An 18148-nucleotide genomic window follows, 5' to 3' on the forward strand; every position below is an offset into this window, starting at 1 on the left:
AAAGTCTACTTAGGCATTGCATGTTGATCTTAAGCAGACAATACAGATTGAAGCGATCCTTGTTTTGGAAATTCGGGAATTGTGTCATCTTGGTTACAATTATGCTGAGATCTGGGACAGTGGGCTAGACCGAATAGTTGAGATGGTAAAGTTGCGTATACAAAGGATACCGATGTTCAGCGTGGTCGGAACTGCTACTTCCGGCTGCAGTTACAGCTTTGCCGCTTCGAGTTCATTTTGCTATTGCTGCTGGCTTGCTGGTGCTTTACAGATGCAGCTGCAGCAGCAATCTGAACCGGTCGAGGCTATTATTATTTGATTTGATTACCTATTGTTTGAGCACATACTCTACAAAGTGGCGTAAACTATTTAACTTGCCTCTTATGGTCCTTGAATTGTAGAATTGTTGGATTAATGAAATTGTTTTAAATCATAGCCATGGCTGGACCTGGTGTTCTCAATGAGGGTAGCCTTTCTTCCATGTCCCAGAAACATGTTGCTGCTCGCCCATGGCATGATTTGGAGATAGGTACTAAACACTTCTTCCCTCATTAAGGATATACTCCTATCGTTTTTCTATGCTTATTTCATAGACTATGATATTGTCACCTTTCCATTCCCTGACTCCCTCGTGTAAGAATATCAAAATGCACTAGCGCTCTGCTCTATAAGTGTTTTGCTGTTTTGTGTTTGCCTTACCGTGTACACATTTAAATGCAGGACCAGGGGCTCCTGAAGTGTTCAATTGTGTAAGTTTACCGTTTACTAGTAAATTTATTTACAAATGTGGTTGGTGTTCTGAATTCTGATATTACTGATTGCTAGCAATTTAAAGCTTTTATCTTCATACTTACATTAAACTTGGCCTGGTTAGCAGTTGTCGACTCCACATTTCATAACCTCCCTACATGTATTAGGTCTATTGAAACTTGTGGGACAACATTCTCATGATTTTTTTAATTTGCACATCATTTTGGCTGTGATATTAACATATGATCTAGTGATACAAACATGTCTCAAACTGTCTTGTATTACGGATACATGATGTTTCAAGTTGTGTTATTGCAGTATAGTAGTCACCAATCATCAATGGCTTCGTATAAACCAGTTATACACATACTAGTCGTCTATTGGATACTAGATATTATTTCTTGCAGCCTGAACTCCTTTATTTACCTGTCTTTAGTTGTGCAATAAAGGATATCTCAAACCTATCTTATCATGTACTTGCTTGATTCCTATAAACTAAGTTTACATGTACATTTTTTTCAATTGTCAGGTGGTTGAGATTCCTAGAGGCAGCAAGGTTAAGTATGAGTTGGACAAGTCATCAGGTCTGATCAAGGTGAGGTCCTATTTCATGTTCAGCGCATCAATTTTGCTTCAATATTTCTTAATTTCAAATCACTTAGTAATTATAGTAAGGTTTTTTGGTGTTCTTACCCCTGCTTTGAAGTGCAATTGTGATTTTGCCCTCATTTTTTTAACATTTTGATTTTGCCCTTCATTTTTCACAAGTTGTTGTGATTTTGCCCTTAATCTTTGTGTATTTGCCCCTGTTTTGACCATTGACTAGGGGTAAAATCGCACTGATTTGTGAATAGTAAAGGGCAAAATCACGAAGTTAGAAAAATAAGGGCAAAATCACAATTACACTTCAAAGTAAGGGTAAGAACACAAATGCCCCTTATAGTAATTATATGCACCGTATATTCCTATTAGATGGGGAACAGCATTGCTGAAATCTAGTTGATGTGTGTGCCTAAGCCAAGAGGCAATTGGCACTGCTCCATACTGAGTGCAATACTTATTTCAAAGGAATAATGTGTTATTAACAATATTTCCGCTACTGTTAGTAACACCTAGGATTAAGGTGTCTTGCTAGCTACATCTTGTTTTTCACATTGACGTAATCAAGATACTTGTTACAGGTGGACCGTGTCCTTTATTCCTCTGTTGTTTACCCACATAACTATGGTTTCATTCCACGCACACTCTGTGAGGATAGCGACCCCATGGATGTCCTCATACTGATGCAGGTATTTAATGTATGTAGCGTTTCGATAGCATTCCATTATCAGCTTTACTCTAACATTTTTTTTACAACAAGCTTTACTCTAACATTGTGTGCTCTTTTTCTGGAAGGAACAAGTTGTCCCTGGGTGTTACCTGTGAGCTCGTGCTATTGGGCTCATGCCTATGATCGATCAGGTCTAGTGTCTCCACTAGTGCTTGGCGCGCGCTCTCGCGCGCGCACATGGCTTCTATTGTTTAGCTTTTTGCGTAATAGTGGCATAAGGTGGTATACGATTGCGATAGTAACACCATGTAAATATAGTATAATTGTAGAATCCGTAGTTTAGTTCGGCATTGTAGAATCCAGTCGCCCGCTATCGCGTGCGAACATGGTTTCAATTGTTTAGTTTTTTGCGTAAAAGTGGAATAGGATGGTATGCTTTCGGGTAAAGCGCAACAGGCAAATAAAGCAGCTGAGTAGTACTCATATACTATTTGGGCATTAGGTTGTACACAATGGCTGTATTTAGATGAAAGGAAAAGGGGGAGAAAAAGTCACATCAGTCATTGTAGCACACTGTAGCACTTTTCGTTTGTTTGAGATAAATATTATCCTATCATGACCTAACTAGGCCCAAAAGATTTGTCTCGCAACGTACATCAAAACTATGCAATTAGTTTTTTTATTTAACTATATTTAGTATTCTATGCATGAGTTATTTGCTATATTTAATGTTTCGATGTGATAGGAGATGTGATGAATGTGATGGAAAGTTTGGAAATTTTGTGGGAACTAAACACACCCAATGTCCTGGAAAGTCTGCAATACAATCTAGACGGGAACCATAATTTGCAGTACAATCATTAAGAGGTTGCCGGCATAGAAGAGGGTGCGTAGTTGAGAGCCGAACAAAGGACTCTGTTTGGGAGCAAAAATGAGCCGTTGACTGTACATAGTCACTGGGTACCCAAGTCCATGCTGCCAAAGTGAGTTGCTGAAGCAGCTGCGTGGGCGAACCAGTAGAAATAACGGTAGAACTGCAAAGCACTGGTATTACATCGTAGGTTTGATAATGGCGAATTTTGGCAATAAATGTAAATAGAGTATTAAGGGCGTGCATTAATATGTGACATGTATAAGCTCATTTGAATGGCGACGATAAAAGATTTGAGGGATTGCAACAGATTTGGCTTCTGCTGCATTTTCATGTTAGGCATTCCAAATGCATTCCATAGTGTTACAAATAAGCAGTTCATAAGACATGCATTGATCATGGCATTGATCAAAGCAGCTCATTAAAATATATGCTAGGCATTGCGAATGTATTGTCATTATCATTACAAGCAGGCACAGAACCATGAGATGGAAGGAGAATAATACTAAGTTGCCAGTTAAACACATTGTTGCAACTGACGTAGGCAGATTAATGGAGAGCAGTAATTTCTACTACATCATCCTTGTAAACAGAAGGAGAACATCAAATCAGTACAGGCAAATTCACACATGGAAGAAGAAAAAAAAACGTGGAGGCTTGGGTTGAATAGCTAGGTTTTCCATGCATCATGAGGACGATGCCTAAGGCATTATAGATAGAGGGAAGAAACAAATTGTACGAACCTGTTGCAGCATGTCCTCCTACTGGTGTAATCTTACAGCCTCTTGGCTTTTGATTGTTTTCCTAGTGTTCACACAAGATCTAAACAGGTGCAGCTGCAAAGAAGGCAGAGTTGGCAGAAGGCTAGCAGTGTGAAATGGGGCAAAAGTCAAAAGAAAACGCTAGCAACAAAGTGCAGATGCTCTGCTTACTCACATGGCTTGTAGAGCAGTGTGCTGTCATTCGAAAGCAAAAGGTGAGCAAATAATGGTGAATATTTAGAAAACAACAACATAGCCTTTTGATCCTGTGTCATGATTTGTAATAAATGTAGCTGATCTTGAAGGCCACCATCCCATCACACCTGGCGGTTTTCCTTCCTGATCTTGCAACCGACACAGCTCTCCTTTGACAACTTCCTGATAGAAACAACATTAATAATCAGATGAATTGCAAAAGACAATTTGTTCCTGCAGTGGAATTTCATTCCTAACCTGATGAATACCACGAATAGTTATTTGACTGGCCATTCTCAACTGAACACTAATCATGCAAATATATGGAAAAAGAATATCCGTGTCTTATGACATATGGTAGTTTATTTTATTTTCAAGTACAAAGTAAATATCAGCTGCATACCCGCGTCAACCAAATCTGTCCATATAAATCACATAATTAATATTATATCAAATGTATGTTTAACTTGCTTAAATTACTGTATCAAAAATAAGATTCATATCCGACCTAGAAACATTAGGAAAGACAAGGCAAGTAGCCTGTGTGTCTTTTTTTCATCAAATAGGAATCCCTGTTAGCTAGATCTAGCACGGTTGTTTGGTCACTACTGCATAGGCAAACCGTCAAACACATAGGCTGCATCCTCCATTGCTGAATCACAGGTTGCATAAGCAAACCATGGAAAACATGGTGAAAATGCTCCATGAACGAAGCACCTGTAAGCAGCCAGGGATGGAATTGCAGTGTTGCAGCTGCTATCCAACCACCACAGCGAGGACCGAGGAGGATGAAATGGAGCTTACGAGGTGGAGGGGCACCTTGATGTGCTTAACGAGGGTGGACCTGCGCTGATGGTCGGCGGGCGCGTGGCGGTGCAGGCACCAGACGTGCTCGGCGTCCATCTGCCGCTGGCCGGTGCGGCCGGGGCTGTGTTTAGTTCCCTGGAAAGCACTCTAGCGACAGGGAAAAATAAATGTAGCACATTGTAGCACATTTTGTTTGTTTGTGGTAGATATTGTCCTAACATGACCTAATTAGGCTCAAAAGATTCGTCTCGCAACGTACATCAAAACTATGCAATTAGTTTTTTTATTTACCTACATTTAGTACTCCATGCATAAGTCATTTGCTATATTTAATGTTTCGATGTGATGGAGATGTGATGGTAAGTGATGTTTTTGTGGGGGGTTTTTGGTGGATCTAAACACTGCCCGGGTCGCCCGCTCCCAGCCTACCGGTTCTCCGCGCAGTGGCAACGGCGTTGTCGCCGTCGTTGGTACCCGTGCGCCATGGCTTCTGCTCCGCGCCATGGCTTCCGCTCCGCGCCGGCCAACCCCGCTGCTCGCTGCCGAGCTCGAGCGCGGCGCGCGCCCACCGCCGTCCTCGGCGCGCGCCCACCGCAGGCCCTTGCCCGCGCGCCGCTCCGCGAGCGCTCTGCAGGCCCAGCCGCCGCCTCACCCACAAAGGCCGCAGGGTGCAGGGGTGCCTGCCGCGACGGCTGCTGCTGCTTGCGGCGCCGGATCTGGCCTTTCCGGAACGGGACGGACTGGTGCCTGATGGCGTGCAGAACGGCCCCGCCGACGGACGCCCCGAGCTCGTCGCCGGCGTCAACCGCGCGTGGCCCCATCCGTGAGGAGCTCGCACAGAGGATGGAAGAGAGGCAGGAGGTCACTGGGACCCACCCGCGCCAGCGCGCCATCCGCAGCCGGCGCCGCCATCTCGCGAGGGAAGGGGTCAGAGGGAGAGGAGGAGGCGGAGGAGGAGGGGCGCCGCCGCCGCGCCAGCTCGCCCCAGCCGCTCCCACCGACGCCGCCGCCCCCTGCCTGCATCGGGAGAGCGAGAGGGGAGAGACCGAGAGCGTCAGGATGGAGAGGAGAGAGCATGCGATGGGAGACGGGCACACCTTGATGAGCCCCGTGGGGGCCGCACAAGCTCCGGAATCCGCTGGCCGGCCGCAGGAGCCCGAGCCGCACGCGCCTGTGGGCCAGCGCTCGCCTGGCACTGCCCCTATCCAACGGGCGCTGCTGGTGGCCGGCCGCTGGACGGCGGCTCCTGGGGTCGGTGCTGGCTGGCGTCGTCGGCCGCGGGGGGGCGGCGCTCGAACTCTCCGGCCTAGAGCTCGGCGGATCTCGGTGGCGGCGGTCGAGCTCTCCGGCATCGAGCTCGGTAGGTCTCAGCGGCGGTGGGCGAGCTCTACAGCGTGGAGGTCGGTGGATCACGGCGGCGGCCTCCCTCCTCGGCGCCTCCGTCCCAAGATCGACCCTTCGTCCGGCGTTGAACCGGCAGGTGGATACCGGCTGCCGCCGGCAGCTCCCCCGGGCACCTGGCACACGATGGGCTCGCACTCCGGCTCGCCGCCAAACTGGAAGGCGTAGAGCAGGTCGGGCTGGGCCCGCACGACCATGTGGACCTGCGCGCGGGGGCGGCGGGGCACGGCGACGACGCGGACCCCGGCTTCCCCACGTCCACCCAGCCGTCGCGGGCGACGACGGTCTCCCCGGCCGCGGCGCGCGCCACGTCGACGGGCACCCGCACCCAGTCGACGGGCACCCGCACCCAGCCCAGCGCGCGGGCCGCGCTGATGCCGCAGCTGGTCCCCGTCGGGCCCGCGTGCACGGAGACGACGAGCTCGGCAGGGCGCGCGGAGAGCCTCCGCACGGCCTCAGCGTCGAGGCTGAGCACGACGGGGTCGGTGTGCTGCGTCGCGGCGCCGGCGAGGGGCAAAAGCGCGGTGTGGGGTGGCGAGGCCGGGTGGTCCTGCGGGTTGAGCGTGCAGAAGCTGGGCGATGTGGAGGGGTGCACCCCGGCGCCGGAGACGGGGCGCGACACGGCCGGGAGCTTGAGGAGGAGCTGGTCCACGGTGAGGCGCACCAACGCGCAGGGGTCCATGGCTGGCGGGCGATCACGACCTCTCGGCGAGCTCCATCTCGGCGGTGGCTTGCGCCATGGCCGTTGAAGCCGCCGAGTTCCGCCGCCGCGGTGTGCGTGGAAGGCGCGAGCAACACCGCAACGTGCGTGCGCGGCGCTGGTCAGAGAGCAGCGAAGCCGGCCGACCTCACGCGCCGCCGGGCATACCGGCTGTGAGGAGCAGCGGCGCCGGGGTGCGAGGACGGATGGTGGGTCGACGAGGACGGCGGCAGTGCGGCGGTGGAAATGTGACGCGCTCCTCAGATAGGCACTAACTTTGCTGACTTTGCTCTCCTTTGCACACGCGGGGTGCAGGGAGCACAATATGTGTATGGTGGACTTTTGATGGCAGTGAGATGAGCCGGGCTAGGTACAACACGTGAACGAGCTGAATCATATCAGGACGCAATGTGAAAGGGCTGACACACTGGTGGAGGCCGATGCATAGTGGCAGGGGCGGGTCACGACAGCTGCATGTAAAGGTGAACTGAGGACCAAATGGATGACTTTGACGCCCGCGTTCAGACAATGGACGGAGGACGCGAACGACATGGATTTCGAACCACAGGATCTTGTATCGGACGTGCAGGAGTTTGTGGGCGACGTGGACCGTCTGGGAGGGCGCGGTTTGCCAGCCCTTTCATATATAGAAATAGAAAGAAATCACCTCATCGCATAGTGTCTGCTCTGTTTTACTTTCGGCTATGGGCTATTGCGCTGTGTTCTTCCATGTAATTCAGATATCACTGGATGTGTCAGTTTTGACCAAGCCACCATAAGACCTTTCTATAGAATACTAGATTATTGCCCGTGCGTTGTTACGGGAGCTCAAAAAAATTCAACACAATAAGAGCGTGCATAGGGTATTATTCTTGAGTAATTTCACATGCTTAGTGTTTTGAGACTACTAATTAAATATCCTTCTTGAGACTACTAAATTAACCGGAGTTGTATCACTCTTGGTATATAAGTCAGCTTTGTTCGGTCAAGCGAATAGTTAGCATGGTGCATTATGTTTCTGGACAAAGGTTTAAAGAATTCAGGCAGAAGTGTAATGTAATTTCCACGATGGATATGTTGGGCACTCTGAATTTGCACTGCATAAAGATGTGCAAACGATCAATGGCTTCTGCTCCATACCTGACAAACCCCATATGGCCATCAGCTCCTTGGCTCCCATCCTACCCTGCACGCGCCCATCCATGGGTGTCACTGCACTCTTCGCTACTATTCCATGCCATTAATTTGCAACTCAACAACAATCATATCTGATGAAGAAATCAGAACAGAATCAAAGATTATTAAACTCAGATGTAACAGATGTAAAAAAAAATGTAGACAAAAGAAAGACTGAGATGTTCTGAGACAAACATAACATTGAGATATTCTGAGACAAACATAACATACTTCTGTTGTGGATCAAATATTATTGAAAAAAAATCAGATCTCAACTAATAATTTAACTTTGTTGTCATTTTTACCAAAATTGTAACAGATTGGTAATAGTCCATGGGTAGGTGAATCTGGCAATGCATCATCATTAAAATAAATGAAAAAAATCACCCCCTTCCCTCACTCAACTGCCATGAACAGTGAGTTCACGGCAGCTTGGAGGGGGGAGGGACGGGGTATTTATAGTAGGAGCACAAAGGCACCAGTTGGTGCTAATCAACCAGTGCCAAAAGTACTTGATCAGCACCGGTTGAAAGCACCAATCGGTGCCTATGTCCAGGGCCAGCAGAGGCACCGGGTCATGGCATGACCCGGTGCTAATGTCTGCTCCATAAGCACCGGGTCGTGCCACCACCCGGTGACATTGATGCATGGCTAATTTGGTACCGGCTGATGGATTTAACCGGTGCCTTTGTCAGTGCATTGACACCGGTTTGCACCGTGTCGTGCCTTGCCAGCACTCGGCGCAGGCCAAGAGTATCGGCTATTGATGCAGCCGGTGCTGATGTCTCTCCTTAGTACCGATTCAAGCAACAAGTGGTTCCTTTGGCCTGGATCTTTGACATGTTTTCTAGTAGTGTATCTCAATCACTTTTTCATCTATTACATATTCTAACACATACTCTAAAATATATATTTATTATTATATAATTACAATAGATTTTATTTTTGCATCACACTTCTATATGTATTTGATATATATTTAATTGAATTATTTATTTGTGAATTGGTATTCTTATCTCTTGCATCTCGTACATGAATATATGGTCACATATATTGGGTAGTATTTTTGTATAAATGATAATATAAATAATATATTAATAATGACAGAAATAGTAATTTAGAATTTTATATGGATGCACTTTAATATTTTATTATAATTATATAATTTAGATTCAGGTTTAAGGGTAATTTAACTTGTAATAATAATGACATAATTGGATGATTTATGTGCAAATTTAGGTGGATATTTGTATTATTTTTATAATGATATAGGTGGGTAATTTACACAAAGTTCAGGGGATTATTTTATTTATTTTTTATAATAACATAGGCAGGTAATTTAGATACATCTTAGGGGTTATTTTAGTCTATTTTCATAATACCAAAGATGGGTAATTTATTGTGGTTGTTGGATTGATGGCCGAATGTTTCTGATTTTTTAAGAGAATTTATAGGATTTCTCTATTTTTTTTAAGTGTCCACCTAAGATCCTAGATGGCTTCATGTGGAGGCACCAAAAGAGCCTCCAATTAGTAGGGGGTATTTGTATTAATAGCCGGGTAATTTACACAAATATTAAGGAGTTACTGTAGATTTCTTTATAATGGTAGAGGCGGATAATTTAGATACATGTTTAGGGGGTTACTTTAGTCTATTTTCATAATGTCAGAGATGAGTAATTTATTAGGAAAAATAACAGATCTGATGATTATTATAATTAAGTTGTTGGATTGATGGTTGGATATTTTTTTATTTTTGTGAGAATTTATAGGATTTCTCTATTTTTTTAGAGTATCCATATAGAATTCTAGGTGGCTTCATGTTGAGACTCCAAAAGAGCCTCCAATTAGTGTCTCTAATTAGTAATAGTAAGATAAGATCATATACATTTGTTGATGTGGAGATTTCTACCGTTGACACATAACCTGCATCCGAAGCTCGTGTTTGGAAAATAACTCGTACGGTATGAAGAGGGAACACCCGATGCAAAACGGACTTCCCAAGTTCCCCCACAAGAACATTCACCTGCCTCACTGGTTGTAAGGCTTGCAGCACTGGTTTTCAGAGCCCAGAGGTCAAAGAAAGCCAGAAAAGGCCGTGGTTTGCTTTTAGCCATGGTCGGTGGTCGAATGGAGGAGGCACCGGCAAAGCCATTGTTTTTGCCGCGCCAACTTTCCCGCCGCCACATCCTTCCCACTTGCGAAGTGTGAACTATTGCCAGCACCGCCTCGGTATCTACCGTGCACATTCTCCCCTGCGCAGCAGAGGCACGGGCACGGGCCCAGAAGACGGAAACTTCGCGACGTTCCCGAGCCCCCCGCGGCGGCGAACGCGCACCGCGCACGGCAGGCGCCCACGGCATCTTGCCGACGTCAGAACCCATTGGCCCAACTCAACCGCCAACAGAAAACCGTCGTCCCTGACGCGCCTCCATCGGACTGGATCATCCGTCCCACTCGGGAGCCTATAAAAACTTGCCCGACCACACGCCATCGCAGCTCACCAAGCCAGACCAAGCCAAGCTCCCACTCACAAGAAGAGCACGTCCCAGGAAGAGAGCAGAGAGAGAGACGGATCGAAGATGAGCGTGGAGATCCTTGACGGGAGCACGGTTCGGAGCTTCGTGGAGGACGAGGGCGCCTTCAACTCCTCCGTGGACGGCCGCTTCGCCGCGCTGGACGCCGACCGCGACGGCCTGCTCACGTACGCGGAGATGGCCGGCGAGCTCATGAGCCTCCGCGTGCTCGAGAAGCACTTCGGCGTGGACGAGGCGGCGGTGCCGGCCGACGAGCTCGCCGCGCTCTACCGCGGCCTGTTCGCGCGGTTCGACAGGGACGGCAGCGGCAAGGTGGACCGCCAGGAGTTCCGCGCCGAGATGAGGGAGGTGCTGCTCGCCGTAGCCAACGGGCTCGGCTTCCTCCCCGTGCAGATGGTCGTCGAGGAGGGGAGCTTCCTCAAGATCGCCGTCGACAGGGAGCTCGGCCAGATCGCCAATGCTGCGTAAAGCTCAGTAGCTCATATGCATGGGCCACTACTTGCGCGATCAGAGTAGTATAGATTACTGAATTTTCAAGTGTCATAATTGCAATTTTAACATCGATTTACAGTGTCACGACGAACTTATGTAGTATGCTTCTTGTTCTTTCATTACCTGAAGGCTAAATAAAGACATCACACGTGTAATTACAAGAGTAATTTATTGAAAGGGAACTGCTCTGATTATTTCTATGGATTACTCACTCAATGTTCTGTGGATTTGTTGTCGTCTGATTATGAGGGGACAAAAGGGATATGTTGTTTACCATGATTGAACAATTTGATTATTCCTTTCAGTTCCAATTCCAACACCTTGTGTGGATGAACTCTTCAGTTCCAACCAAGGGCTAGTGGTTGGTTCTGTAAGTAAAATGGCTCTTAAGCTATCATTTGTAATTTTGGTGATCGAATAACAACATAATCAATTAGACTTATATTTTATCAAAATATACTTTTGTAAATGTTTATAGGTTCTAAGAATACAATGGAAGTCATTCAAATGATTAAAAAGAAAAGACACCTAAGAAAACAACTAACGAAACTCAATTTAACTGACAGATTAAATTGGTCAACTAACACATTAAATCGACCAAATCAGTCGGTCATTCTGGATAATTCGGTCATGTCCGAGCATCACCGAATCAGTCAGTCGTCGGCACGGGAGTTAGTTGTTCGTTGTTCAACAGCTACGTTGAGGGACCGAAGCTGGCGACCAGAGGGGGTGAATGTGAGCCGATCAAAATTTCTCTCGAAATCGATCCATCGGCATATATCCCAAAATCACCTCAAACCCTTCACCTAGGGTATGTGAGAATAACTATTTACAAGCTATCTCATAGCAGCACACCCTAGAAAACTTCGCGGAAGCAAAACTGGAAAAACTCCACAAACAGCAGCACTGCTGAGCCAGACCGGTCTGACCGCTAGCACAGACCGGTTGGGCTGGAATTCAAAAATCCAGACCGGTTAGACCGGTTTCAGAGACCGGTCAGACCGATCCCTTCCAGACAGCCCGAGACCAAAGCATCAAAAGGCAAATCTTGAGCAAACGAAGTCCAAATTCAGCGAAACTTGGAGGAAAGCTTCGTAACTACCCCGTGAACATATCCCCAAAAGATCTCACCCAAAAGATTCACGGATCGAGAGAAATCGAGGAAAGATCGAAGAGGATTGGGGTTTTCTCAAGAACACAAAATCGCCAATTCGTGAGAACCCATGATTCCAGGGGGTTTAGCACTAGGCTATATGCATAGGAATCATTCCAAAGAGTTCATCAAACCACGAAATCAAGGGTTGGTCTCCTCCAACCAAGAAACACACCAAAAGAGGAGAATTGAACCCAAAACGCAAGAGAGAAGGGGAGGACGAGATGCTCAGCACACACAAGTGAATCACAAACAAATTTCATCCATTAATTCTTAGAAGAATTCACCTATACAACAGCTAGAGCCATCCGCCCATCATCCACCCACTAGATTGAAGAGAATAGCTATAATCTAAACTCTCTTTTCGTTGGAGTCCTTGGCCCTAACCTAGAGCAGGGGCAGGGAGAAGGAAAAAACCAAGAGAAAACAAAAGACTCAAGAGATTCACCCAGCCACGGGCTGGTGGGGGGTTTTTATACCCAGCTGCTGCGGCTAGACCGGTCAAACCGGTCGGGTCTGCAGCAGCCCGCTGTACACCCTCGATCGACGGCGGAGCTTCTTTCTTCGACTCGAAGTCTTTGCTGTGATGCCGCCACGTCGACGAAGTACCGGTCCGCGGTTTTGGAGGGTCCGCGAAACCCAGGTAGATGGCCGGTTTTGAGAAAACTGCCAAAACTCCTCGCGCGGGAAGATTCCCGCCTCCACGCCGTGGCCCTAGACGCCGTTCCCGCCTCAGCCTTCTGATGGCCCTAGACGCCGCCCGACGCCCGTCACCTCCTCGCCCGCAGCGAGGCCCTAGACGCCGTCGACGCCCGTCGCCTCCGTCAGTCCCGAGACCGACGCCCGTCCCCTCCACGACTTGGCGTCTTCAACCGCCGTTCGCCTCCTTGGTTTTGTGGCGCAAACCAAAAAACCCGCCTTCCGTCGCCGCTTGCGCCCTCGATCCAGGAGTGGACGCCACAGCTGCCGCTCGGCCTGAGCTCCTCCATGGCAACTCTTCGTCGACACTCGACGCCCGTGTACCTGCAATCCAAAGACCAAGCGCACGATCACACCGCACGGTTGACAATTCACTCATCACAAGCAGCATAGAGTACTCAACATTCCTCAATCTCCCCCTTGATGAGTGCATTGTCAACACACCACATGAAAACAGATAAGTGATAAAAAGAGAAGCAAGAAAGTGAAGAACTCAAGCAAGTGACACAAAGCTCAGTAAAGCAGAAACAGTCACTTACTCAAGCAGAGATCGATCCCCTAAGACAAGGGCAATGGCTCGACACAATCGATCAAAAGCCAAAACATGACTCCTCAAAGACAGAGGTAACGCTCGATGCAGTCATGCTGGAAGTGGAAGGAAAACGAAGAAAACCAGGAGCCAGAAATAAAGCCGACACTCCCAAACCAAAGTTTTTCCCTCTCACAAGTGCAACTCTCCCAAAATGATGCACTCTCAAAGCCCTGTGCACAATAAGTTTTTCAAAATCAAACAAGTTACCCAAGTTTCCCCCTTGTTCGATCACTTATCCCAAAATTCTCCCCCTTGTTGGTACATGCACACATCAAGCCTAAAAAGACCTAAAGCTCCCCTGAAGCTGAAACTCCCCCTGAACAGATGCTATGCAATGAATGCAATGCAGGAGGTGTAAGTGAAAGTATTTAGGGATACAATGATATGAGCAATATCTAGTCACAAGCACGTGTGCATCCATAAACAAGACCTGCATCTAGCTCAACACGGTATATCAAATCAGGCTAGAGCTAGACAAGTTAAGTTTAGGAGAAATAAAAGCATCACCCATGATCTAGCACTAACAAGTAGAGAATGGAAAGCAGTGCGACTAATACTCATACAGGTGAGCCAAAACAGTCAAAGCATGTTGCAAACATTCATTTTTCAATCAAATTATATCAAGCAATTCTTAATGCCAGAGGTTGAAAGCTTGTCAAGTTTTACTTAGCAACGAGGCCAGGCCTATGCCAAAAGACAATCAGAAGCAATTATTTAACACTGCTAAATAGCAAGATTTCTTTTCAAAATTTTTTTGCCAAAAAAGATCTAAACACGGTCTAAAGATATATTATGATATGTAAGATAACGTTTTTTTGACTAGTCCAGTACTTTTGGTCTATATTGATGTAAATTGAAAAGGCAGTACAAATGGAGGTCATTTAACACCGTCGGATATTCTGATGCATGAAGGGTTTTTTTAATATAGTACTAGTGCTAGCTCATCATCGCCCGCAAGCATAAATCTAATGCAAGTGTAGATCAATGCAAAAATCATTAAAAGAATTTGTACACAAACATTCATACAAACGGCAGTGAGCACTGCATGATACATTTATTCATGACCCAACACACAAAGTATACTGCTCCTTACACCCATCTATATATATCGATACTGAATGCAGCTGAGCTCAGCATGCACCTTCACATATATAGCAACGTACTACGTTTTAGACCTCTGATTATGATGGACCTGAGTTTTTATTCAGTTACAATATACTATGGAACGAATAATATATGCGAGAGAGAGAGAGAGAGAGAGAGAGAGAGAGAGAGAGAGAGAGAGAGAGAGAGAGAGAGAGAGAGAGAGAGAGAGAGAGAGAGAGAGAGACCCCGCATGCGCTTACTGCACGACGTTGGTAGTAGGCTTGGGCCTTTTGGGCCTTGGCTCGACGACGGTGGTATTGTCGGTGGCGCTCAGCGCAGTAGGAGTAGCCCCCCTTCGGCGTCTCTCGGCAACCAGCTGGCGGGCGAGCTTGGTGAGCGCCTCCTTGTTGGTCCCTGCGCCCTTCACCGGCTGGTACTTCCTGGTCTCGCAGTCCGTCCTGTAGACCTGCCTCTCCAGGAGGTTCTCCCCGATCTCGAGCAGCTCCTCCATGCTGCTCGTGTCGTCCATGGCTCCAAGAGAAGGGTCCAGGTGACCCTCCTGGATGCGCAAGTAGTTGTCCTCGCAGCGCTGGGACTTGAAGAGCAGGGCGACGTTGTAGTCGACGAGCGAGCCAGTGGAGTACGTGAGCATGTCGATCAGCGGCAGGGTCTTGTTGCGGAAGTTGCAGACCCACGGGAGGAGACCCCACCAGTTGCACTCGTCGGCGGTGTAGGAGTGGTTCACCACGCCGGTGCCGATGGAAAGGATGCGCAGCTTGCTGCAGTCCATGGCCGATACCTCCACCAGCAGTTCCTCGCCCCTGTCGATCATCCTCCAGACCTCGTTCATCGCCACTGTGGTCTACGCGCACACATTACATTTGGTCATTTGGATATACCTCATGTCGTACAGTACATTATATTCATCGTCGTCAGTTCAAGTGATCGAATTAATTACATGGAATAACATTCATCAGTTCAGGTGAACTACATACCGGATTGTTCGCGAAGACGCCGCCATCGATGAGGTTAAACTCTTGGAAATTTAGTGGCCCAAAGCTTATAGTGTTGAATTTGTGGGCAGGGAAGTATGTTGGCGCAGCAGTTGCGGCGATGCAAACGTCTGAGAGGCAGGGGTCCATTACCCGGTCCTGTCGCGCCTGTCGTACGTACTCAAACAAACATGAGCAGAATTATTATTCACCATCAGTACATTGATCCGGTTTAGCTAGCTAGTTTAGTATAGTACAGTACTCCTACCGTAGAGGTGGAGAAGACCACAGGCTGGTTGCGCTTGATATCGAACGTGGGCACGACGACGTTGGTGACGGTTTCTTGGAGCCGGTGGTTCCCGAGCTTCCCTATGACCACCTTGCGGAGCCCCTCGCCGTCGTACTTGGGGCGGAGGAGCAAGTACCTGACGAAATCCGGGTTGAGCAGCATCTTGCGCAGGCCCTCCGCGAACTCCTTGATGCCCTCCTGAAGCGGCGGCGAATCCAGCGCCAGACCCTGCGAATGGCACAGCGCCTGCAGGATGGCTCCAGCGTGTTCCTGGATATAGTCCTCCACCGCCGCCGGCGCCTCCTCATTGGGCTCGACGCCGTGGCTCACGGGAGGTGGCGGTGCTTCTAATACTGCTATCTGCAGCAAGCCGCCACCGTTGTCGTTGGCAGCAGCGGCGGCAGGTGTACTGCTAGGGCCCTTGGCGTGGATCAGCGCGTCGATGATCGGGCGGAGCAAGGGCTCGAGGGCCGACCCGAGGGCCAACATGTCGTGCAAGGACCGCAGGATCTCGTTGCTGCCATCGTAGTACTTGATGAAGAGGAGCACGGCCTCCAGCACCACCTGAACCCACGTCCTGCATTTTTTTTTTGATAAAGGAACGAAGCTTAATTTGTTGAGCCCTGCCTAAGTCGATCCGATACTCCGATCCTGCATGCACATCATCGAAAAATCGAGATCTTCATCGTACGCCTTGTGGTCGTTCCTGAAGATTGTGGCAGCCTCTTCCAAGTAGAGGTCGATGATCTCCTTGGCCGTGCAGAGTGGCTTGTTCGGGGCGGCCAGCATGGTGGTGATGAGGGCGCCGGTGCTGGTCCCCACGATGCAGTCGAAGTAGTCGGCTAGCCTCGCTGTCGACCCATCAATCCTCTGGAGTTCGGCTTCGAGGAAGTCGAGGATCTTGGCCGGGATAAGGCCGCGGATGCCACCCCCGTCGATGCAGAGGATCCTCAGCTCCCCACCTTGCTGCTTGTTGGTTGCTGCAGGCGCCATTATCGACAGTTGGATCGCTCAAGCTGCTGTGCTCGTTGTGCTGCTGCTCTGGAAGGAAGTCTGGATGTGCTTGCATTGGCTAGCTGCGGTCTCGAGCCTTTATATAGCCTCGAAGCATCAAGCATGCAAATTAAAGCTCGTTGTTGTCCGTACGCGTGTAGACGCTGATGGGAACCAAAACCAAGGTGTGAACTAGCCTAACTCCATCCAGCAAGCAATGCTATGCAGTGTGAACGGCCGCGGCTGCATGCACGCAGTGTGTGGCATCTGCATATATCGCCTTCAAAGTCCAAGCTAATTTAATGATAACATAATGAATCCCCAATCCAATATTGTTGGCAGGTGTGAACTAGCCAACAAACTCCTTCCAGCATGCAATGCCATGCAGTGTGAGGTGTGAACGGCCGCGACTGCATGCACGCAGTGTGTGGCATCTGCATATAGCCTAAGCTGCTAGAAAAACTAACATTTGAACCGGACGGGAACTTTCTTTTACATCGGTACCCCACCCGATACCACTGATCGGTACTAAATGGGCATGCATTTAATACCGGTGAGGCTGCCCGGTACTAATGGTGAGTTTAGTAATGGTCGGTTCTATCAACTGGTACTAAATTCGATTTTTTTTGTCTATGATTCTTTTCTTTCCCTTTATAGTTTTAATTATTTGTATTCATATTGGTAGCCGGTTTGCGTATTCGTATCCGTATCTAGTATTTGTATTTATATATATTGAGCTAAGCAAAGACTATATACATATATAATTTATATACATTTCAATTATTACATTTACTTCAAATAATAGTGCACTTGGATAAAAAAATTACAAGGAGCCATACACAAATATTGTACTTCAAATATTACAAGTCTTCATCGTCGTCCCTGTCTAGATCAAGTTGACCCACGCTTACATTGAGATCTGCATAATAAAATTCTCTTCTGGGATTAATAACCTCATCAAGTAGGAATCCACAGTGTGATTCTTAAATTGCCCTGACTCTTCCGGTTCGATGAGGTCTTCTTTCAGTTTCCAAATATGTCACGTGCAAACATCAGTATTTCAAATCAATAAGTGTACGAAATTAAATTCAAGAACTTGTTATTAACTTTATACATACAATGAATCTTGGTGCGTCATCCTCCTGTTGCCATCGCAAAACGAGTGGATAAACTCACATATGTAGTAGCCGCATGGTGCGCCTATCTCAAACACTATATACATAGATGGATTATGAGACATTCATGGTGTTTAGCAAAATGACACTAGATGTGTGATATGTATTCGTATTGGAAAGTCAAGTTTTAAATCAAGATCATACGGCTTGTCTGTGACTTCTACGTATCTTTTGAGGAAACGATGACATACCTTTTGTAGGATGTCTGTG

The 18148-nt window shown here is 47.7% G+C and overlaps 3 protein-coding genes and 1 pseudogene across 10 annotated transcripts; 2 read left to right on the forward strand and 2 right to left on the reverse strand.

The window, feature by feature from the left end:
* Positions 1-429: 429 nt before the first annotated feature.
* Positions 430-2217, forward strand: LOC120678234 (annotated as a pseudogene).
* A 581-nt stretch (positions 2218-2798) lies between these two features.
* On the reverse strand, positions 2799-6037 carry LOC120678841. 8 transcript variants are annotated; one of them, XM_039960247.1, is made up of 5 exons: positions 5065-6037; positions 4652-4774; positions 3828-4030; positions 3635-3727; positions 2799-3054 (listed from the first exon to the last, which is right to left on the reverse strand). In XM_039960247.1, the coding sequence occupies exon 1, from the start codon at positions 6004-6006 to the stop codon at positions 5080-5082; it is 927 nt and encodes a 308-aa protein (XP_039816181.1). In that variant the 5' UTR covers positions 6007-6037; the 3' UTR covers positions 2799-3054; positions 3635-3727; positions 3828-4030; positions 4652-4774; positions 5065-5079. The 8 variants fall into 8 exon arrangements, with proteins under 8 accessions (XP_039816181.1, XP_039816180.1, XP_039816177.1 ...); XM_039960243.1 differs by lacking the exon at positions 2799-3054 and adding an exon at positions 3184-3473; XM_039960246.1 differs by having other exon boundaries at positions 3635-4030.
* Positions 6038-10424: 4387 nt separating this feature from the next.
* Positions 10425-11159, forward strand: LOC120678842. The gene has a single exon (XM_039960248.1). It carries the CDS (start codon positions 10513-10515, stop codon positions 10933-10935), a length of 423 nt encoding a protein of 140 aa, XP_039816182.1. The 5' UTR covers positions 10425-10512; the 3' UTR covers positions 10936-11159.
* Positions 11160-14369: 3210 nt separating this feature from the next.
* Positions 14370-16831, reverse strand: LOC120678840 (patatin-like protein 2). Its single transcript, XM_039960237.1, has 4 exons — positions 16462-16831; positions 15750-16347; positions 15485-15649; positions 14370-15351 (listed from the first exon to the last, which is right to left on the reverse strand). Exons 1-4 carry the CDS (start codon positions 16761-16763, stop codon positions 14746-14748), a joined length of 1671 nt encoding a protein of 556 aa, XP_039816171.1. The 5' UTR covers positions 16764-16831; the 3' UTR covers positions 14370-14745.
* Positions 16832-18148: the final 1317 nt, after the last annotated feature.

The sequence above is a fragment of the Panicum virgatum genome, chromosome 6N (assembly GCF_016808335.1).
Source record: "Panicum virgatum strain AP13 chromosome 6N, P.virgatum_v5, whole genome shotgun sequence".
Classification (NCBI taxonomy): domain Eukaryota; kingdom Viridiplantae; phylum Streptophyta; class Magnoliopsida; order Poales; family Poaceae; genus Panicum; species Panicum virgatum.